Source organism: Asparagus officinalis, chromosome 10, assembly GCF_001876935.1.
Source record: "Asparagus officinalis chromosome 10, Aspof.V1, whole genome shotgun sequence".
Classification (NCBI taxonomy): domain Eukaryota; kingdom Viridiplantae; phylum Streptophyta; class Magnoliopsida; order Asparagales; family Asparagaceae; genus Asparagus; species Asparagus officinalis.
Window position 1 is genome coordinate 745,301 of NC_033803.1, and position 23,754 is coordinate 769,054.

Here is a 23,754-nt window from a genome sequence, read left to right on the forward strand (position 1 = left end):
TCATTGTTCTTCATTATCTTTGAATGTTTTATAACCTTCATACCAGCATTGTGAAATTTTGTATAATTAATACTAACTCTGGACTCTGGTGTATTTTACATTTTAGGGTTCTTTACTATCACTCAATTAGTTAGCAGAATTGGTGTGATCGGCGTGACTGTTATGGCCGTGCTCTCTGGCTTTGGAGCTGTTAATCTTCCTTACGGCTATTTGTCTCTCTTCATCAGGTTATTATCAATCTATCTTACAGATGCTTGTCTTCATCAGCTTATTAATCTATCTTACGGCTATTTGTCTTCATCAGGTCAGTTATGTTTATGTACGCCTGGTAGTTTCTGTACTTTTTGAGACAAAGTTATCATTTAGGCCTATATTCTTTCGAGTATAAAATATCTTCTTAAATGGTCAAGTTGAAGATGACATGGTTCATCCTGACAGAAGAGTATGCTATTTCTGATATCTAATATTTTATGGGTACTTTGAAATTCTAGAATTGTGTGGACTATAACTATGATTTTTACTGCTTTCGACCAAATTGCAAATTTGATCGGCTTACAGAGAACAGGAGAAAGAGAATATTTTTGAGGGGGGCTCCGGTAATGGGTAAGAGGTTTGATTTCTGTCTTTATTGTATTTCTGAAGGAAATTGACCCTCCTTTTATAGGGGCTAAACCCACTATCTCCACCCCCCTCAGATCCGCCCCTTGAGAGGTATTCTCTCAACAAACCCACGTTTCCACGTTTCTCTCAATAGAGAAACAAACGTTGATTTGGTCATCTATGACCATTGTTTTAAATATCCCCGACATGGCCCGATATATTCCCCGATATATCCTTTTACAAGACTTGCCGCAACCGATATGGTCTTTAAATATCCTTTACCGCTTTTTGGCTATTTTGAATGATAAATCCCCGATATGGCCGATATATTAACCGATATGTGGACCAATATATCTTTTTATATAGCTTGTTACAAAATAATATACCGTGTTTGGAATTTTTGGATGAGATATCAAGATTTTCCCATTATATCAAATGACATTTTGGCCTAAAAAAAGCAGATCGAATGTTGCGACGTTGCTTTGCACTTTTGTTTGTTTTAGAAGGTTGATTAGTGATCCTAAACATATATTATTCATATTTTGTATGCTTAAATTTTATTACATATGTTGAGATTACATTTTAATGCATTATACTATGTATGCAAACATTCATTATGACATTTCGATATTTACCACATATCCCCGATATTTCCCCGATATCTGCAATCCTATATGAATTTTGGTCATCCGATATTTTCCCGATATCCGAAATTAAAACCTTGTCTATGACCGAGTCAAGCTAACATCTCCCACTTGACCAAATCAACCAAGTGACTGCCTCCCACTATCCGTGAGATCAGATGTTTTTTCTTATAATTACTCCTACCATCCGTAGAGAATAACTCTTATTTTATTATTCATGAAATTTTACTTGGACTTATTTATTCCCAAGTCCCATCAAACTTACATGTTTGATAAAAAATTTCGTTGGTATTTCTTTTGTCAAAGGATCAACAATCATATCTGTAGTAGGGATATAAGTCACTTTAACTTCTCAATTTTCTACAATATCTCGAATATAGTGATACTGGATCTCAATATATTTTTCTTTAGAGCTATTCACGTCACTATTGATTAAGCTAATTGCTGCTTGATTATCACAATAAATATCAATAGATCCTTCTAACAAATTAAGATCAAGATCAATCAAAAACCGTCTTATCTAAACAGCATGTGTAGTTACCATACTGTAAGCTATATATCAAACTTCTTACGTATATCTAGCAACACACCCTTGTTTCTTGTTACTCCAAGAAACAACTCCTCCAACGATGAATAAGTGTCCCGAAGTGGATTTTTCATTATCTTTATCACCTCCGAAATCAGCATCGGAATAACCGAGGAGTTCAAGCGAATCAGCTTGATAATCAGCATCGGAATAACCGAGGAGTTCAAGCGAATCAGCTTGATAAACTAATCTATGAGTCAATGTACATCTGATATACTTCATAATCCTTTTAACAAGCGAATCAGCTTGATAAACTAATCTATGAGTCAATGTACATCTGATATACTTCATAATCCTTTTAATATCTTTCCAATGTGTTGATCCTGGATTACTTTGATATCGACTGACTAGACTCATAGCATAAGCTATATCAGGTCTGGTGCACAACATTGCATACATCAAGCTTCCAATTGTTTGAGCATAAGGAACATCTAATGGTTTCAGCCCCTCTCCAGGGCTTTGCTCTTTACATAATCTCTTTCCCATGATCAACAGAGTTGGCGCCGGATTGGAATTCTTCATTCCAAACCTTTTAAAAATTGATCTTAAGTATTTTTCTTGGTTTAAACTTAGCATTCTAGACTTTCTATCTCGAATTATTTGAAATCCAAGAATATATGATGCATCTCCCACGTCTTTCATCTCAAGTTTTTCGCTGAGATTTGCCTTGGTTTTATTCAACATTTCTATATCATTTCCAGCGAGCAATATATCATCCACATTTAAGAATAATATAGTAAACTTGCTCTTATTTTTTAAGACATATACACAATTATCTAATTTATTTTGAATAAAACCAAGTTTAGTGACTGCATCATGAAATTTAATAATTTATTTTGAATAAAACCAAGTTTAGTGACTGCATCATGAAATTTAAGATACCATTGTCTAGAAGATTGTTTTAAACCATATAGATCCAAGTTTAGTGACTGCATCATGAAATTTAAGATACCATTGTCTAGAAGATTGTTTTAAACCATATAGATATTTTATTAATTTGTAAACTTTATATTTTTGTCCTTTCACTTGTAAACCTTCAGGTTGTTGCATATATATTGCTTCCTTCAATTCTCCGTTAAGGAATACAGTTTTAACATTTATTTGGAATAACTCCAAATCAAGATATGCAATAATAACCAAAATAATTCTAATGAATGCAAATTTAGCTACATGAGAATACGTCTTTTGAAAATCTATTCCTGCCTTTTGGTTGTAATCCTTGGCAACTAACCGTGCTTTGAATTTATTAATAGATCAACACGATATTTCTTTTTGAGCACCCATTTGTATCATATGACTTTTCTATTTTCTAGTAGATCACATAACTCTCATACCTTATTCTTTTCTATAGAATCAAGTTTTTCTCTCATAGATTCTAGCCATAAAGCTGATTCATGCGATTTTATCGCATCAGAAAAGATTAAGGGAATTTGTTCTTCTATATTTGTATCTACCGAAAAACATGATGGCTCACATGAATACAAATAGTAATCATCCATCCATGAAGGTTGTGTTCTTAGCCTTTTGTTGCTTACAACCGGTTGATTAGGTACATTATTTTCCATAGGTATTTCATCATTTTTAAGGTTAGGTTCATTCACAATATCAGGGTCATTAATGAGAACAACATTATAATAATCATCATCTATCACAGTTAGAGGTTCTGTTTCCTTTCGAACTTGTTCCTCTTCTTCTAGATTCTCTAGAAATGTAGCATCTCTGCTTTCAATGACTTTTTTTTTTAATTGTGGAACTTATAATCTTTTGACTTTTCTGAATACCCTATGAATCTACACTTTATTGTTTTAAAATCCAACTTATCTCTAAGTTAACATGGAATGAAAACATTGGCTATAGATCCCCACTTCCTGAGATGACTCAAGTTAGGTTTCCTCCCATTCCATAATTCATAAGGTGTAGATACACCTGATTTGATGAGAATTTTATTTAAAATATAGTTTGCAGTTAACAATGCTTCTCCCCAAAAGTTTTTAGAGACCAGAATGAGACAACATGTATCTAACTACATTTAACAATGTTCTGTTCTTTCTTTCAGCAACACCATTCTGTTGTGGCATATACGGTATTGTTGTATGTCTTTAATTCCATGCTAAATACAATAACTTTCAAATTCTTTAGAATTATATTCTCCACCTCTATCGGTTCTCAAAATTTTGATTTTCAATCCAAGTTGATTTTCAACTTCTGTCTTATATCTCTTAAAGCAGTCAAAAGTTTCTAATTTTCTGGATATAAGATAGACGTGTGCAAACTTGGAATAATCATCTATAAAAGTAATAAAATATTCTTTATTACTATGAGTTTTGATACTTAGGGGACCACAAATATCCGAGTGTATCAACTAATAAAATATTCTTTATTACTATGAGTTTTGATACTTAGGGGACCACAAATATCCGAGTGTATCAACCTTAAAAGTTCATTGGCTTTTTTTCCGCTAATAAAATATTTTCTAGTCATTTTACCAGTTAAACAATATTCGCATGGTGGCAATTAAACATTAGATATTGCAGGAAGCAAGTTCATTCTGATAATTTCTTTTATTTTTAAAATACTAGCATGTCCTAGTCTAGAATGTCATAATTCAGACTCAGAAAAATAACAGGGTAAGTAGTTCAAATTCAAAATTTCATTATCAGAATTATTACAAACTACTGGAAGAATGCATAATTCATGTTCGGACACATATTTTTCCATAGCATATACTTTATTATTCTTACCTATAGAAACTCTGTTATTATAGAACCTAACTTCTAGTCCTTTCTTCATCAAGCTGGGAACAGAGATCAGATTGCGTCGAATTTCTGACGCATAGAATACATCTTTGAGGACATGAATATTGTCCCCAAGATCCAATCTATACGAAGCAATACCTTCTACATCGAGATAGATATTATTTCCCATATAGATTCTTTGTTCACCTTTCTTCAGCTCGGTGAATTCTATGACTCTATTCTTATCCTTTGCGATATGCCTAATCGCACCGGAGTCGATCCACCAACCACCGATATCTTGTTTTGGGTGCTTATAGCCTCCCTTATTCTCCTGCTTTTCACCTTACGGGCAGTTGGGCTTAAAATGCTCGAATTTTTCATAATTGTAGCAGGTTCCGTGGGGTACTTTCTTTCTCTTGAACTGCTGTGACTTCGGTCCTCGCGGTTGTGGTTTACTAGCACCAGGGTTTTTATAGCTTCTAGCATTATGTCTCCGACGGACATAATTCAGCTCTTGTTACACCATATTCAGTTCTGATTCTTTCCTACTGGTTATTAAGTCCTGTTCTATCGCTAGGTGCATAGGAAGATTAGTGACAGACTTAATGACATGATTCATTCTTAATGTGGTGACAACCACAACAAGTGAAGGGGAAGACTATTCGAAATGATTGTCACTTGCATTCTTTTCGGGATTTTGGTCCTAGCAGTGGATGAAGTCCTTAGTCATGACACTCATTTTATTTATATGCTCTACGACATTATCTTCCTCTTGCATACAACAAGAATTATACTTATGCAAAAGGAGTTGGATGTTAACTTCAGAAATAGTGTCGTATTTTTCTTTTATTGCATTTCACATGTCCATGGAAGCCTTATAAGTTTCAAAAACTTTGATTAATTTATCTTCCATGAACATGAGCATAAGGCTTTTCGCTTTTTTATCTTTCGACTTTCACTGTTCAAACCCTTTCTTTTCTTCAGGTGTAGATTTATCAGTAAGGGTTGGAACAGTGATTTTGATTACATCATCAATGTTGTCATGAATAAGAGCATATCCTATTTTTCTATACCACATATCATAATTACTGTCATTAAATTTGTTAATTTTTTCTAGTTCTGATAGAACGAGTTTACTAGCCATTTGGTAAAGAACTAAAACTAAATTCAATTTTAAAATGTGTAAGGTTGATAGTTTGAGAATTATACTAAATTAAAGTTAGATAAATAAATAAATAAAAATGAACCTGATTTTTGTGAATTGAGAAACGAAGCTCCAATTAAAGTAAGATCGTCACTTAGTGGTGTTGACCGAAGAATCTGTTGTCGAAGTTTTGGCATCGTTTCTGACTGGATTTGGAGATGATTTGATGTTGTCGTCGTGTTCACCGGATAGAATTTGCAAAGGAATGTCTGGACAACTACAGCTGATAGGGATATTTTTTTTATAGATGGCTCTGCTGGTTTCAAAGATAAACTTTGGGATATTGAGGTGGGATGTTGGGCCTTGTGGGCTTTGCTATAACAAAAAATTGGACAGGCCTTGTAACTGTGAGTGAACGTCGGCTTTGCAAATAAAAATAAGGATCTGAGTGAAGTTGGCAGTGGTGTGTTGTGGGCTCGTGAAAACTTGGGAGGGCACAACTTAACGCAGCCGTTGAGCGAAGCAATCGTCGTCGACGTTCAAACGCAAAGCTCGAGATGGCGGCGTTCAGAGAGTTGAGGATCGAAGCGTGCTCTGATACCAGTGATCGGCTTACAGAGAACAGGAGAAAAAGAATATCTTTGAGGGGGGCTCCGGTAATGGGTAAGAGGTTTGATTTCTGTCTTTGTTGTTGTATTTCTGAAGGAAATTGACCCTCCTTTTATAGGGGCTAAACCCACTATCTCCACCCCCCTCAGATCCGCCCCTTGAGAGATATTCTCTCAACAAACCCACGTTTCCACGTTCTTCTCAACAGAGAAACGAACGTTGATTTTGTCATCCATGACCGAGTCAAGCTAACAAAATTGTCGTCACACATAATATTATGCGTACTCCAATGGGCTATAGCTCATAATTATGGCCGTTCTCGACCAAATCACAAATTGCGTTCCTGCATGGAATAGTTTATGAGTACTCCAAAATTTCCCAAGTGTTGTGAAGACTCATAATTATGGACCGCAACTCATAATTATTATCATTTTTTTACTGAATAACAAATTACCATCTTGCATAAAATATTTTATGTGTATGCTAAAATTTTTGAATTTGTGGTTTAACCCTTGATTTTGGTTGTTTTCAACCAAATCACAAGCTGCCTTCTCACATGAAATATTTTATGCTTACTACAAAATTCTCGAATTCTTGTGGACTATGATATGTGATTTTGGTCGTTTTCTCAAATAAATCATAAATTATCGTCTTGCATATATCTTATGCATACTTTGAGATTCCCAAATTTCTGTAAACTATAACCCGTGAATTTGACCTTTTTTACCGAAATCATAAAATGTCATCATGGATAGAATATTTATGCATACTCTGAAGTTTTTATATTTTGTAGACTATAACTCATGATTTTGGTCATTTTATGACCAAATCACAAATTGTAGTCCTACATATAAATTATTTTTGTTCTCCAAAATTTCAAAATTGTCGTGGGTGATAAGTCATGATTGTAGCCGTTTTCAACACAATCTTAACTTGTCATCTTGTATAGAATATTTCATGCGTACTCCAAAATTTTTGAATCTCTGTGGAATATAAACCATAATTATGGCTGTTTTCTACCAAATCCTAAGTTGTCGTATCACATAGAAGATTTAATATATACTTTGAAATTCCTCAAATTTTGTCGACTACAACGCATAATTTTGGCTTTTTTTTACCAAATTACAAATTGACATCCTGCATAGAATATGTTATGCTCACTTCGAAATTCCCAAATTTTTGTGGATTGTAATCCATGACTTGGCCGTTTTCAACTATAGCACAAATAACTGTCCTATATAGAGTATTTTATACGTACTCAAAAATCACAAAATTTTTGTGAACTATAACTCATGATTTCAAAGTTTTCGATTAACCACAAATTGCTGACCCGCATAGAATAATTTTGGCCGTTTTGACCAAGGTTCTAAAACAAGGTTATGCGTACGGTCTGATATCATGTAGCGATTAATAGGATTAAGTAGAACGTGTTTCTAAAACTTCAGTGTGTGTGTGTCTATAATCTATATATATATATATATTATTTATCTCATATAAAAATATAATAATTCATCAAAAACATTCCAACAAAACACTAACAATCATACCCAAGCTATTCAAACCAAGGTTTTACATGTCGAATGTCGGGATCATGTCGGATGGTTGAAATCCATGTCGGATAGCGGAAATCGAGGATATATCGGGGGAAATAGTCAGATAATGCGCATATATATAATATCATGTCCTAAATGTAATCTAAGCATTTATAAATTCAATATAAGCAAACTTAATAAATTCTATAAACTAAACATATAAAAAAATAAATAATATATGGATTTGGGTTCATAAATTCTTTCTATCGGGTTCATAAGAAAACATATAAAAAAATAAATAATATATGGATTTGGGTTCATAAATTCTTTCTATCGGGTTCATAAGAAACCCTTAAACAGGTTCATAAATTCTTTCTATCGGGTTCATAAGAAACCCTTAAACATGAGAACAGGTCAAACGGGTTTGGGTATTTATCACTAAATCCAAACCCGATAATAAAAAACAAATCTTAAAAGAAAGTATCATATCGGCCAATTTTTTAAAGCTAAAAAATAGGCCGATATGCCCGATATTACCCTAATATTTCCGATTTAGCCCTGAAAACTGACATACGAGTTGAAAACGTCCATGTCGTGTCGGTCAAGCCCTTAAACTGATATGTCGGCCGACATGTCGGACATGTCGGCCGACATTTAAAACCTTGATTCAAACCAAATTTGTTACATTTGAAAGTGAAATGACTAAAATTTCATAAATTTGTCATAACACTTTAAAATACTAATGAAACTTATCCTGTAGTCCATTTCATTATCTTCGTAGTGGCTAGTGGTTGAAACGATGATGGGAGACAACAACAGTTGGTATGTATAGTTGCTGGTGGTTGGAGGCCCTGATTGGCGGCAACTAGTGGCGGTGGAGAGGAGATTCTTGGAGAGGAGATTCTGTGGGAGTGACTGGTTTTATGGTTTTGAAGCGGCACATTTTTAAGGATTTTGTGAGGCAGCAATCAGGAGACCTTAGAGTAATTAAGTGTAGATGGGGTCAGGCATATTATGCGCACACGTAATTTTATTTTATAGGTTCGTGCTTTTAATTACTCAATTATGCGATTTTATTGCATAAAGTGAACGCATGTCAAGTAGTAAGTATTTAAGCAAGTATTTGATTGGGTAGAGCTTGTTTTGAACACCGTTTTTGACCAAATCACAAAATTGCTGTTATGCATAGAATATATGTATGCATAGAATATATGATGTGTACTCTAAATTTTCTAAAATTTGGTGGACTCAACCAATGATTTTGATTGTTTTTAACCAAATGATAAGTTGCTGCATTGCAAAGAACATTTTATATGTATTCAGAACTTCCTAAAATTCTGTGAGTTATAACCCTATGATTTTGGTCTGTTTTTGATTGAATCACAAATTGTCGTCTTATGTAGAATATTGTGTACTTTAAAATTTTCAATTTATGTGAACTATAACCCATGATTTGACTGTTTCTGACGAAATCGCAAGTTCCATCCAACATACAGCATTTCGTGCGTACGCAAGCTGTTGAATCTCAATGGACTATGATTTTGGTCGTTTTTCGACTTTGTTACAAGTTGGTTATGCTAGTATGAAATTTTTGAATTTATGTGGGTTATAACTTATGATTTTGGTCATTTTTAACCAAATATAAGTTGCGGTCTTATATGGTTTATTTTATGCACACTCCAAAGTTTTTGAATTGTTGTTGACTATAACCCCTGATTGTGGCCATTTTTGACCAAATCACAATTTATCGTCTCGCTTAGAATGTTTTATGCATAATCTAAAATTCTCAAATTTTAGCGAATTATAATCCATGTTTTTGGCTGTTTTTGACCAAATCAGAAATTACCGTCTTATAGAGAATATTTTATGTGGACTCTAAAACTATCGATTTTTCATGGATTGCGTCCTATGATTTTGGCTTTCTTTCGATCAAATTACAGGTTGTCGTCTTACATAAAATATGCTATGCATAGCCAAAATTTTTAAATTTCTGTGGACTATAACTTATAACTATGGTCTTCTTCGAATAAATCAACAATTATTATTTAGCATAGAAAATTTTATCTGTAGTGCAAAATTTCATGGAATTATGTGGACTAACCAGTTACTTTGGGCATTTTTGACCAAATCACAAGTTGCCTTCCTGCATAAAATATTTTTTGCATATTTCAAAACTCTCGATTTTTTGTGGAATATAACCAAATATTCTGGACATCTTAAATTAAATCACAAATTTTCGTATCGCATATAAGATTTTATCCACACTCCGTTTTCCCCATTTTTGTGCACTATAACCAATTAATTTGGTCTTTTTTTACAAAATCACAAGTTTTTGCTGCAGATAGAATATTTTGCGCATACTCCAAAAATCTGGAATTTTGTGGACTATAGCCCATGATTTTGGTTGTTTTCCACCAAATCACAAATAAGTTGTCACACATAAAATATTATGTGTACTTAAAATTTTCCTAATCTCTATGCTTGATAACTTATAATCGTGGTCATTTTCTTTCAAATCACAACTTGCCATCTCACATAGAATATTGTGTACTTCAAATTCTAAATTTATGCAGGTCTATAACTCATGATATTCCTGTTTTGACAAATTCAGAGGTTTTTGTCCTACATAATATTTTCTCTGTGTACTCAAAAGTTTTTAAAATTTTATGTATAATACTTTTGATTTTCGCCGTTTTCAATCAAGTTATAAGTTGTGATGCCGCATAGAATATTCTATGTATATTCCGAAAATTTCGAATTTCAATGGACTATAACCCATGATTTTGTCTGTTTTCGATCAAATCACAAATTGCCATCAAACATAGAATATTTTATGCATACTCCAAAATTCTCAAAAATTTGTAGATTATAACGTTGAATTGTGGTTGTTTTCGACCAAATAACAAATTGCCATCGCACGTAGAAAACCTTATGAGCACTCAAAAAATTTTCAAACTTCTGTAGGGTGTAACTCATGATTTGGTTGAAAATCCGTCTTCGATTAAATCTCAAGTTACCATTTTGCATAAAATATTTTATGCGATCTACAAAATTCCTCAATTCTGTAGACTATAGCCCATGATTTTTGTTGCTTCTGACCAAATCACAAATTGATGTCTCACATTGAGTATTCTACTCGTATTAAAAAAATTCTGAATTTTGGTGGACTATAACCAATGATTGCGTTGATTTCGACGAAATCAACAATTGCCATTTCGCATGAAATATTTTTTGGTACTCTAGAATTTCTGAATCTTCGTGGACTATAACCATTTATTTTGGTCGTTTTCAAGCAAATCACAAGTTTCCATTTTACATAAAATATTTTATGCATTCTCCAAAATTGTCGAATTTTATGAGCTATAACTTATGTATATGACGGTTTTGACCAAATCACAAATTGTCGTTCCACATGAAATATTTTATGCGTACTCCATAATTCTGTATTTGTGGGATATACCCCATGATTTTTGTCGTTATTTACCAAATCGTAAATTATCATCCCACATAGAATATTTTACACACAGAATATTTTACACATACTTCGAAATTCCCGAATTTCTTTTGATATAACCCTTGATTTCAACATGCTCGACCAAATTATAAAAATTGCCTTTCCAAATAAAGTATTTTATGTTTACTTTGAAGTTCCTCAATTTCTGCGGACCAAAACTGTCACTCCCCTACTGCAAATCTACTGAAATATGGAACGGGACGAAGCGGCAATGTATATTCAGTCATGAAAATTCTCGACCAACACCCGAGCTTGACTATTTTCTTACTTTTTACCTGAGCTTGACTATTTTCTTACTTTTTATTGTTACCTTGTTTGATAATCTACGGATTAACCTCTGATGCTGAACTATCTCTTGTCATATCAATTACCACAAGTATCTATTACTAGGTCATAAGGCTACTCCTGTGGTTAGGACCCATCTATAACTATTTATAAACATATTAACTTATTTAGCTTAGCATACATGATATTGAGTCCTGCACCGTGCTGCTATTCCATGCATACCTGGCAAACAAACAGGGAAAGTAAAGTGATCCCAACATGTGTCGCCAAAGGATTGGTGAAACAAAAGATAATGAATGATGTGCAATCATAATGGATATGCTATGGAAAAATGCACAGAAGATTAAACAGAGACATAAGCAATGACAAGTTTATAGTAACTCTACTTCATCTATCAATTCTCACTAAGATTTAATAAGGGATTAACCTATGTCGTAAAGATATATTATCCTAACACAATACTTCTTTTATTAAATTACGTGGAATCAGTGGTGACAATCCCAACCCTTTAATGCAGCCAATGAATAATCACTGACAGTACCGATCGGTCTATGGTTCGCAATAACAATTGGCCGGCTTAACGTATGCTCCAGGACCTTGCATTAAGGTCATTGGCCAACATCCCATATAATTTCTCCATTTACCCATATGTGAATGATGTTCTATTGGTTAGTTTGCACACGATGTTATGCATAAGCCCCTATGTTCCAAAATGTAGTAGTCACCCAACCTCTATGGATATCCCGTCACAGGACACCAAGGGGATCAGGCCTCTGCGTCCAACGTAAGGAGCCCATGTTGGGTTGTGTGGAAATCCTATGTGACAATGGTCTATCCACTAAATAGTCAGCATATGGCTAATGAAGCATCAATGCATCTTCCTTATACCCATCGGTGTCAAAACATGTAATCTTGGACCGCTACTTTAACTTTACATTTTATTCATATATGTATCAGAGCCATACCTCTAGTTTTAGATATATAGTATCATACGTGTGCAATCTTAATATTTAGTGTGGACTCATCAGATAGGAAAAATACACACACATATCATGATACATAGAATATTGTCTAATCATCATAGATACATCCTCCATAAGTTCATCTAAGAGTGTAGCATATTCTTATTAGGTAGGTCCCCACCTTTTTAACCATTTTATGTTTGTCTTGTCGTTCTTCTTTGGCCATTGAGACCTGGTTTTCTGGTGAAAGGGTGGGAGATGAAAATGATTTGCGGGAAGTGTCATCAAGTTCTATAATTCAGAAAGAAAAATCAAAAGCTCTTGTTTGCTCGAAAATATTCCTTTGATCTTCAAAGTTTAGTTGGCGTACATGTGTGTTTGGCTGATTTTTATCATTTTTTATTTCTTCCGGGGTCATCAGGAGTTATTTCATCTTATCCTTTCATTTTCTCATGACTTTCATAGGGAGATTGAGGAGTCAGATATTAAAGCTTTGGAAAGGCAGTTGATGCAATCAATAGAAACCTGTATCACAAAGAAGAAGAAAATCATCCTGTCGCAAATGGAAATGGAGAGAATTCAAGGATCAGAGGAGGTATTATTTTGATGAATGAATTGTTCAGTTACATGCTCGTAGATTGTTCTGCAATATATAACTCCCAAATTAAACAATAATGCACGTGATTGACATTTTAAGCGGTCTTTTAGTTATTCTTTTTATTACAATATATAATATCAAATAGTGGTTTAAAATGTGTATTTCAGAGGAGGAAGGTAGGCTTTCTTACAACTTGATAAATGCAACCAGTTTCTGATCATATGTTCGTCATGCTTCCTGGAGTCTTGTGACAAATTAAGCACTTGCATTTATATTTCGAGAGTAGTTACAAGTATTTATCAAATATTAATCTTGCTTTTCTTGCTCAAGTTGAAATCTTTATATAAATGTAATATTAATATAAGAACTATTGTGTAGTCTGCTGATCTTTTCTGAATATTTGGTTGTTGGTAATTTATCATCTTAGTTATTCTTTATTAAATATTTGTTTGTGTATTTCCTTTTCTACCTGTTTTTGGTAGTTCCAGCATCTATTTCAAGCTTAACCCACATTTGAGTTTGTGGACATGCACTGTTGATACTGGAATTACACTATACAATTGGCCAATTGCATAGTTTGTGATATCTATACCTGGAAGTGTTAGGGCTAATCAGTTGTTTCTGAAGTAAACTTGGTGACCTCCTTTCATACGATCATCTCACCTCATCATTACATTTTTTTTTCATTTACTTCTTCTAGTTGTTGGGTTCTCATAATCCCGTCATCCCATGCTGAACATTGTCAACTATTTTAAACAAAGTCAATATACGGCATCGTATGTCAATTATTAGTAAGTCTGAGTCTGAAACCTTACTTGTTAGTGGATAGTGGATTTTAAGCACTTATTTGAGTGTATGATTCCTACGATGGAGTGGCTGATCTTAGTTAAATTTTGACCATGTCGTGGTTTTTGTTTTCAACCATTTGTAACTCTAGAAGTTTTTACTACTATCTTTGAACGTGCAGCAAAAATGAATTCAGTATTTCAATGTTTTACTGTGTATTGTAGTGCTGTAAAAACTTAAGAGCAGCTCAGGCTGTTGCTTAAGCAGCTATATGCGCTAGTTGCAGTCTGGGCAGCAGGATCTAAAATCTGCTAGCTTAAAAACAAACCGTTAGGAAGGAAGACAAATCAAGTTACTCTGTTCTTGTATCTTGTAGATATGCTTGAAACTTAATTCTTTCTTAATCGATGGCCATAACTTGGCAAAAATGTTCTCAAATATTTCTGCTAGCTTCTTCCGTAATTATGTGGTTTGAGTTTAAGATGTTAGCGATGTGATTGCATTTGCCTTCACCAGATTTCGTAATAAAATAACCTGCAATAGCCAATGCCTTATCCTACACACTGTTTGCTAGTTAAAATTGGTATTTGCCTTGCATGTCATTCATAAAGCGCTTCATTTCTGTTACGTTAGTACGTGGCAGATATCTGCTAAGATGCTGCTGATATGACAGATATTCAAGAATGTCATAATTGTCTTTATATATTCATTCTCTTCGCTATAATGTCATTATCACAAAAAGTTCCATTTACCCATAAACAATTACTTGATTCTCCAGATTGTCACGATTCTTTTTCTTTCCCATCCATATTTTTTTGACAAGCCATCAGAAATTCATGCATAATGGACATTTTCTGTTATTTATGTATTTAGTAACTGTATACAGTGTCAATTATTCATTTTCTATACAGAGAATGCTGAGATATAATGCCATTATCACAAAAAGTTCGATTTACCCATAAACAATTACTTGATTCTCCAGATTGTCACAGTTCCTTTTCTTTCCCATCCATTTTCTGTTTATGAGCCATCAGAAATTCATGCATAATGGGCATTTTCCGTTATTTGCGTATTTAGTGACTGTATACAATATCAAGTATTCATTTGTTATACAGAGGATGCTGAGATATAATTCTGCAATTCTTGATGGTGAATCAACCGGGTTAACTAATTATTAATTGCTCCTTTTCAGAAGCTAAAGGGAAGATCTTTTCTTAAGCGTATTGTTGGTACAGTTGTTCGGTCTGTGCAAGAAGATCAAAAGGAGCAGGGTAAATATCTGTTTTATGTTCATTATATTTCTGGTCATGCTTTTTCTTTGGGAACTATGGAGTATGGACCATGAGTCAATTCACATGACTTGCATAATACTGTATAACTTTGCCTTTTTTACGTAAACATGAAATTGTGTACCATTTCATGTGAAATCCAACTTTTGTATATCTTTCTCTGAAGGTTTACAAATGTTGTTTATATATTTAAGGGATTCTGCAGTTTTGGTTTATTTTCTAGCCTATTCGGTTAAGCTGGCTATCTACAGAGTGTTAATCCTCTAATCATAGTATCTTGTGATGCACAACTCCTATTGTCCTTCTTATGGTTCTAATTTAACAGAAGGAGAATAAAATTATAAGGATTGTTTTATTTTAAGGAGTTTACTGAATTAGATGTGGATTTGGACATAGGTTTGATGGAGGGATTTGTCAAATCAGATATCAGTATATTTCTTTTGTTATAATTCTAATATTGAAAGCGAAGATCAAAGAGTTCTAGTGACCGACGGGGAAATAAAAGAGATGTGGAGTAGTTACTTTCATCAATTGCTTAATGATAGCCAAACAAGTGAGCACAATAGAGCATTTAACCTTATAATGAATGATGGGAAGCGAAGTTAAAGATGTTCTAAAGAAAATGAGAAGTGTAAGAGCCGTGGGACTGATCAGTATTTTTATTGAAGTTTGGAGATTTCTTGGAGATATAGGTTTATGATGGTTAACTAAATTATTTAATAAGATTATCGATACGAAGAGAATGTCTGATGAGTGGAGGATTAGTATTTTGATACCGATATAGAAGAATAAAGAAAATATTCAAAGTTATTCAAATTATTGTGGCATAAAACTCCTGAGTCATACTATGAAACTTTGGGAGAGGGTAATTGAGTAAAGACTAAGAACAGAGAAATGTATATTTGAAAATCAATTTGATTTTATGCCCGGGAGGTCAACTATAGAACCTAGACATATTTTGAGATGATTAAGGGAGAGATATAGAGAGAAGAGAAAAGATCTATATATGGTTTTCATTGATCTAGAAAAAATCTATGACAGAGTGCCTAGATAGATAGTGTGGTAGGTTTTAGAAACGAAACATGCATCATGTTCATATATTGATGTGATTAAAGATATGCATGATAGAGTAACAACTATAGTATAAACTATTGAAGAAGAGACTGAGTTGTTTTCTATTACCATAGGTTTATGCCAAGGGTCATAAGTCCTTATCTTTTTGCATTGGTTATGGACCAACTTATTAGGCACATTCCGGATAAAATCCCATCGTGTATGTTATTTGCAGATGATATAGTGTTAGTTGACTAAACTAGAAGAGGTATAATTTCTAAAGTGAAAAAATGGAGACAACTCTTGAATCTAAAAGTTTTAGAATTAGTAGGAAAAAATAAAATATATGAAGTGCAGTTTTAGTAAAACTAAGAAAAGAAAAGAGCCTATAGTGCATATTGATGGTCAACAAATACCTAAAAATAATTATTTTCGCTATTTATGATCAATCATTAGGCATCATTAGGCATGATGGTGAGATAAAAGATGATATTGTGTACTGAATCACATTGGGATGGTTTAAATGGAGGAGTGCCTCGGGAGTTTTATGTGATCGTAAAGTACCAATGAAATTAAATAAAAAATTTCGTAGGATAGTTGTAAGACGAACTATGCTTTTATGGGTCCGAGTGTTTGGCAACTAAAAAGCATGTGTAAAAAATTAATGTCGTAGAAATGAGAATGTTGCGATGATCTTGTGGATATACATTAAAAGATGGGATAAGGAATGAGTGCGTACATAGTAAATTAAAGGTTGCTCCTATTGAGAACAAATCGAGAGAGAATAGATTAAGATGGTTTGGTCTGTAGGCTTCTTAGTGCACCAGCTAGGAGATCTAGAGGTAGATCTAAAAGGACTTGGCTAGAAACAGTTAAGGATAAAATTATGACTAACTTAACGGAGGAGATGACCCCTAACCGAATGGAATGGAAGAATAGAATTCACGTAGTCGACCCCAAGCATTATAGGGCTAGGAGATCAGGAGGTAGAGCTAAAAGGATTTGGTTGGAAGCAGTTAAGAAGAATATGATTATGACTAACTTAACGAAGGAGATGACACATAACAGAATGGAATGAAGGAATATGATTCATGTAGCCCACCCCAAACATTTGGGATAAAGTCTTCATTGTTGCTGTTGTTGATGGTGATTCTGTCTTCAGTTTATACACGCATAAATGATTTTTATGAAATACAACATATTGCTATTGCAAAACGTTCTTATGTTTTCATTATTCACGCTGCAAATTTGCTTGCATGACATGAGACCATCCTCATTTGGGTCTTATCTGACTCTTCAAGGACAATGCTTCAGTTAATGGAGCTTGATCTCTGTTAGCTACAAACTTAATACTTGGTAAGGCTTTTTCCTATGTGTCACCATGATATCCTGCTCTGATGATAGGCATCACTCATGAAAATTTAGGTGTCTGCAATTATTTAATTTTGCATGTGCATTGTGAAGTAGAGGTAGAACTTTGTTTTCATATTATCATTGTATGAGTTCATGAGGTTTCCATTTGATATCTTTTATTTCTTGGTTCCTTATTGGTCAGATTAAAGTCCCTTTTGTAATACCTTTTCTGATCATTTGAAGATATTAAAAGCATGGAAGCAGAGGTACAAGGTCTTGAAGAGCTCTCAAAACAGTTGTTTCTTGAGATTTATGAACTTCGCCAAGCCAAGGTTTATTCCTCTTGACGCCATTTACAAGCTACTTTTCAGAAATATTTCCGTTGATATCCTACTACATATTTGTTTCCATTAAATTGTCATAATATATTTATTTACTTCTTTTTGTCTAGTCTTTAAGGATACATCAATTTGAGATGGAATTTAAAAATGCAATTACTGATGCAAGGATATAGATAGACATAGTTGGGAGTTTTCTGTGCATTGCAATCTAAGTATCTATTCTATACCATACAAATAAAGTAGCTACCGCTGGTTGCGAAAGTGCAGCACCTGGGAGATATTTAGCTATGTGACTTCTCATCTTTTCTACGGCAAATTCTCTTTTCGTTCCTAATGCAAATTTTCTTCTTCTCTACATTTTCTCCATTTGAAACTAAATCCCTCACAATTATAATTCGTTTGCCAATGTCTTTTGGATACAACTACATTGTAAGAAAAAGGTATTATAATAAACAAAAGACTTGTAATTCTCAGTTGAAAACTAGTACATGGATTCCTCCATTTTCAGTTGCACAACTGCTTTGGTCTGAATGTGTCATAATACTGGCATGTATTCAGATGTCAACAGATGAAAAAACTATGGAACTGTAACATCTAATCTTATATAGAAATCTTTGTTGCGGATGCTTTTTAGTTTTTGATCATCTTGGATGGTCTATGTAATATTTAATTTGATCACTGCATTTTCTAAAATTATTGTCTTGGATCATTCTAATAGGTAATTTTCCATAGGTGGGGATATTTGATGGATAATTAGTTTAGATGCTTTTGAAGATCTGTAATTTCTTTTTATAATTAAAATTTCAGGAAGCTGCTGCATTTTCCAGAACATGGAGGGGCCACTTGCAAAATTTGCTAGGGTATGCTTTGTCAGTCTATTGTGTGTACAAAATGATAAAGGTACATCCTATCTATTCCTGGCATTACATACATCTAGGTGTTAAGTTGCATTTAATTTTGGTTCGGAGTTCCTTGTCATAAGAAGCTTGTAGACGTATCTTTAGATTGAAAGGAGTTTCAGATATCATTTAGATGAAACTATTTTTTTAGATGTCCCTCTATCTTCTGTTAGGGTCTGCTAACGGAGTAGTTCATGCTAAAGAAAGCCCACCAAGATGTGAAATGAGTAAAAAATGATCTTTGACAAATGTATAACCTCAACTTAATAGTTAACTCATGTATTCTATCACTCCAGGTGTTAGTTTTTTTTTGAAAATCACTATATGGGAGTATCTTTTATTCAAACAGCTGAACAGCTCCAAATGCCCTTTCACCGCTTTTTAGTGAAGCTGATTTTTAAAATAGTAATTTGATTCTCTGTTTATGTTTTTTGCAGTCTTTACAGAGTGTGGTGTTCAAGGAGGTATGTTTCTGTATAGCACTCCCCTGTGAAAAATTTTCAGCTTTCTAATTTGATAATTTAAGTTGTTTTACTTACTATATTTTTGCACATCATTTATATGTGTCCTTTAAGTTTATTGATTTCAGTTTGGATGCTGCTAAAATATTATTGTCTTACTTATTCATACTTTGACAGGCTGGTTCAGTTGATCCTGTAACAATGACGATCAAACTATTTTTACAGTTCTTTGACATAGGCATTGATGCTCAACTTCTATCACAGGTTCTATCTGATCCTATCTAATTGATTGTTCTATTCTTTATATGGTGGAAATCAACTTTTCATAGAATAATCTCTTCACCTGGAAGTTATACTAATTACGACCCTAAAAGTTGTCTGGTATTTGTGCACCATACTTTTTGTCATCGAGTATCATTTGTGTAAATATGGTTAAGGCAGTAGATTGTATTGGGATAGCTTTGACGATATCATTTTCAGCTTGATTTATTATTTCATAGAGCTTTATTTCAAAGAATTATTCGACAGACTAGTCATCTTGAGAATGCAAGAACTGCTTCCTGTAATCTTTGTGCATGTGTATTTCTTATTCTTTCTAGTTTTGTGCTGAATCTCTGACATGTATTTGCTTTTGTTTGCCTTTTTTTGACAGTACATATCCCTGCTATTCATAGGAATGTTGATCGTTGTATCTGTTAGAGGCTTCCTGACGAATCTCATGAAGGTGATTCTGTATTCCTGTTTACTTTATCCTACATATTTTTCTTAGTTGCAGATATTGTTAGCATGTGTCATCATTTTGTGCGTTCTAAGTTTGACCCAAAGTCCTATACTTGAACCTCTATAAATTGAGTTCTTAACTGGATCGATGCAATCTTGAAGAGCTTGCAGAACGCAACCTTAATCAACTGAAAAATGTATGAATTTATGCTGTAAAACATGTAAAATGACTTTGATGCTCAGCTTGCAATAAATGGACTTGGGATGGAAGCATTGTTATTCTTTATAGTATACATTCTTGTTCTCCTCAGTTGTTTGCTTACCTCATTTTGCTTCATACAGTTCTTCTTTGCAGTCTCTAGAGTTGGTAGTGGGTCATCTACCAACGTCGTACTGTTCCTATCAGAGATTATGGGCATGTACTTCGTGTCATCTATTCTTTTAATAAGGAAAAGTCTAGCAACTGAATACAGGTATGCTTTTCATTGTTTCTATTTATTTCTGAAGATGTGAAGGCTTAGTTGATTCCATCTTTTATACTTTGTGAAGCTAATAAGCAGGTTCATTCACAGATTTATTGTTCATAACGTTTTCTTTTTCTGCTTTTATTCTGGTTGTGTTCTCTTCTAATCTTTTTACAAGCATGTTATGTATTCTGTCATATTTCCTGATACCTCAACACTTTTAATCTATTCTTCTTGTTAAATATTGTGATCGCTGAACTAAGTGTCAGCAGCAGTAAAAGATTTTTTGGACCATATTATAGGATACTAGGACTGTAGTAGAAAAGTTTCCTTAAAACTCTGATGAGTTTCCCACTGACTTAGGAGGCCCAAAGAGAGCACAGAACTGTCTCAAATTTGGTTCATCTTGAAAATTCTCGGATCATTATTTGTTAAGCATATTTGCTTGTCACTGTTATTCTTGTTCGTGACTTTGATCACTGAAAGTGTCAGCGACAGTAAAAGATTTTTTGGACTACATTATAGGATACTAGGACTGTCGTAGAAAAGTTTCCTTAAATTTGAGTTTCCCACTGACATAGGAGGCCCAGAGAGAGCATGAAACTGCCTCAAATTTTGTTCATATTGAAAGTTCTCGGATGAGTAATTTATTAAGCATATTTGCCACTCCAGTAATAGGCCACATGGTGAGGTGTATGTGATGGATTCTCATGCTGGTATAATATTTGATATGCTTCACCCAAAAAAGAGAGAAAATAGACACCACAGCAAACTGGAATATGCACACTTCTTAAGACTATGGCGGTACTGTTATGATTGTTTCTTTTACTTCATGAAGCATTTTTCAAGTTTCATTCAATTGAATTTGGTTGCAGGATCATCATTACAGATGTTTTAGGTGGTGACATTCAATTTGATTTCTACCACCGCTGGTTTGATGCGATATTTGTGGCTAGCGCATTCCTTTCGTTGCTATTGCTTTCGGCACAACATACTTCTCGACAAGCAGACAAACATCCTATTGATTGATGTGAATATGTACAAACCATTCTTTCTTCTCATTATTTTTTTCGCATGTATGTTTCTACTTCTCCTTCTATATTCTGTTGGACATGGGCAAAGGTGAGTGTATCTTACCACCAAAGTTTGCTTGATTCCTGAGGATATCAGTAAACATCTTTCGCATTGTCAAGGAGAAAAGGAAAGTGTAACAAGAAAGAAGAGAGCTCATGTATTTTGACGAGCGACGAGAAGATATATTACTAATCCTAGATCTTATAGTTCTTCCGCGGTTGGTGGGTGGTTATTGCTGAGTGATACGTTAGAGATGTTTTGTATTGATTATATAGATATGAGATTCCATGTAATGTTAATTGTTGATATGGCTCTTCCTTTGAATTACTTGCAGGATATTATGCATATCGAATTATATGGGAAGATTGGTATGTTATTCTTCTCTATTTTTCGTTTAATTTCTCAAGTGTATTAAGTCCTCGTCTTCTAGCAAATTAATTTATGGGTTGTTTTGTGCTTTTGCAATTTTTGAATGTGTTGGGAGTATTTAAGGTCTCCCTCAAAATAATCTTTTGCAGAATTTGACCCTTTATTTGATGTTCTATATTACTTAGGCATCCATATTTACCTACTTTTGAATTTCTAAATGTAACTTCAAATTTTGCTTTTTCTAAATTTATCCATCAAAATAATCTTGTGTGTTTTTACCATGATTTTTGTTAATTTTCATTTTTTTTACCCAATCACAATTAATTGTGGTTATTTCAAAATTTGTGACATTCATGGGCTACCAATGATTTCATGAGCTATAAATCATAAATTTTAGCTATTTTTATTCATTTTGGTCAAGTGGTAAATAATTTTTTGAATGTTCAAATTCACAATTCCATGAGCTGTAACACAAAATTTATGGTCATTTTTAGCTGTCTCAACCCATTGGCAAATAATTTTATATAATCCAAATTTTACGATTTTATGTGCCCACGATTTTTGGCTATTTTTAGTCTTTTGGATCAATTAACAAATAATTTCGTGAAATTTAGAATTCCTAATTTCATAACTCGTAACCCATGACTTTGACTATTTTTAGTATACGTACTCATTAACAAATAATTATGTACAGTTAAAATTTTATGATTTCATGAGGTATAATGTATTATTTTGGCCGTTTAAGTTATTTTGATCTATTAGCAAATAATTGTGTAGGCTAAAATTTAATATTTTATGAGCTTAACCCAAGAATGTTTGGCATTTTATTCATTTTGATTCATTGAGAAATAATTTCGTAGAGTCCTGTAGCTCACTATTTTAAGTCATTTATAATTATTTTTACCTATTGGTTTATAATTTCACAATAAAAAATTAATGATGACACAAGCAATTACCCACAATTTTTGGTAATTTTTAGTTGTTTTGACTCATTAGAAAATAATTTCCCGGAGTTCAAAAATAACGATTTCACGAGTTATTACCACGAATTTTGGTTATTTTTAGTTGTTTTCATTTAGTAACAAATAATTTCTCGGAGGCCAAACTTTACGATCTCTTAAGCTCTAACCAAAAATTTTGGTCATTTTCAGTCGTTGTGACCCATTGACAAATAGTTTCACCTAGATCAAAACTAAAGATTTCAAGAGTTATGATCCACGAATTTTGGCTATTTCTATTCATTTCAACTTATTGATAAATAATTTCACGCAGTTCAAAATTTACGAATTCATGAGATATAACCCATGATTTTGGCTATTTATAGTTATTTCGACTCATTAACAAATAATTTTGTATAGTTAATAATTTATGTTTGCATGAGCTATAACTTATTTTTTTGGCTATTTTAAATCGTTTTGACCCATTGACAAATAGTTTCGCCTAGGTCAAAATTAAAGATTTCATGAGTTAAGACCCATGAATTTTGGCTTTTTCTATTCATTCCAACCTATTGACAAATAATTTTGTGTAGTCTAAAACTCACGATTTTATGAGCTATAACACGATTTTTTATCATTTCTAGTACTTTCTATCTATTGGCAAATAATTTCGTGAAGTAAAAATTTACAATTCATAAGCTACAGCCCAAGGTTGTTGCCATTTTTATTCATTTCTATTTAACAAATAATTTTGTGGAGTTTAAAATTAGCGATTTCATAAGTTATAACTAAAGATTT

The 23,754-nt window shown here is 33.3% G+C and overlaps 1 protein-coding gene across 2 annotated transcripts in view; it reads left to right on the plus strand.

Annotated features, from left to right (window-relative positions):
* The window catches only part of LOC109825297 (GPCR-type G protein COLD1), a 28,274-nt gene extending 6,249 nt beyond the window's left edge, over window positions 1-22,025 (plus strand). The window contains exons 4-13 of one of the 2 annotated variants that reach the window (XM_020392121.1): window positions 107-227; window positions 13,077-13,206; window positions 15,188-15,266; window positions 17,934-18,022; window positions 18,839-18,931; window positions 19,368-19,394; window positions 19,569-19,655; window positions 20,044-20,115; window positions 20,467-20,584; window positions 21,451-21,585. In XM_020392121.1, the coding sequence (XP_020247710.1) occupies window positions 107-227; window positions 13,077-13,206; window positions 15,188-15,266; window positions 17,934-18,022; window positions 18,839-18,931; window positions 19,368-19,394; window positions 19,569-19,655; window positions 20,044-20,115; window positions 20,467-20,556 (788 nt within the window). In that variant the 3' untranslated portion in view covers window positions 20,557-20,584; window positions 21,451-21,585. Of the gene's footprint in view, window positions 1-106; window positions 228-13,076; window positions 13,207-15,187; window positions 15,267-17,933; window positions 18,023-18,838; window positions 18,932-19,367; window positions 19,395-19,568; window positions 19,656-20,043; window positions 20,116-20,453; window positions 20,585-21,450 lie in introns of both variants that reach the window. The other variant, XM_020392120.1, reaches the window with a different exon arrangement.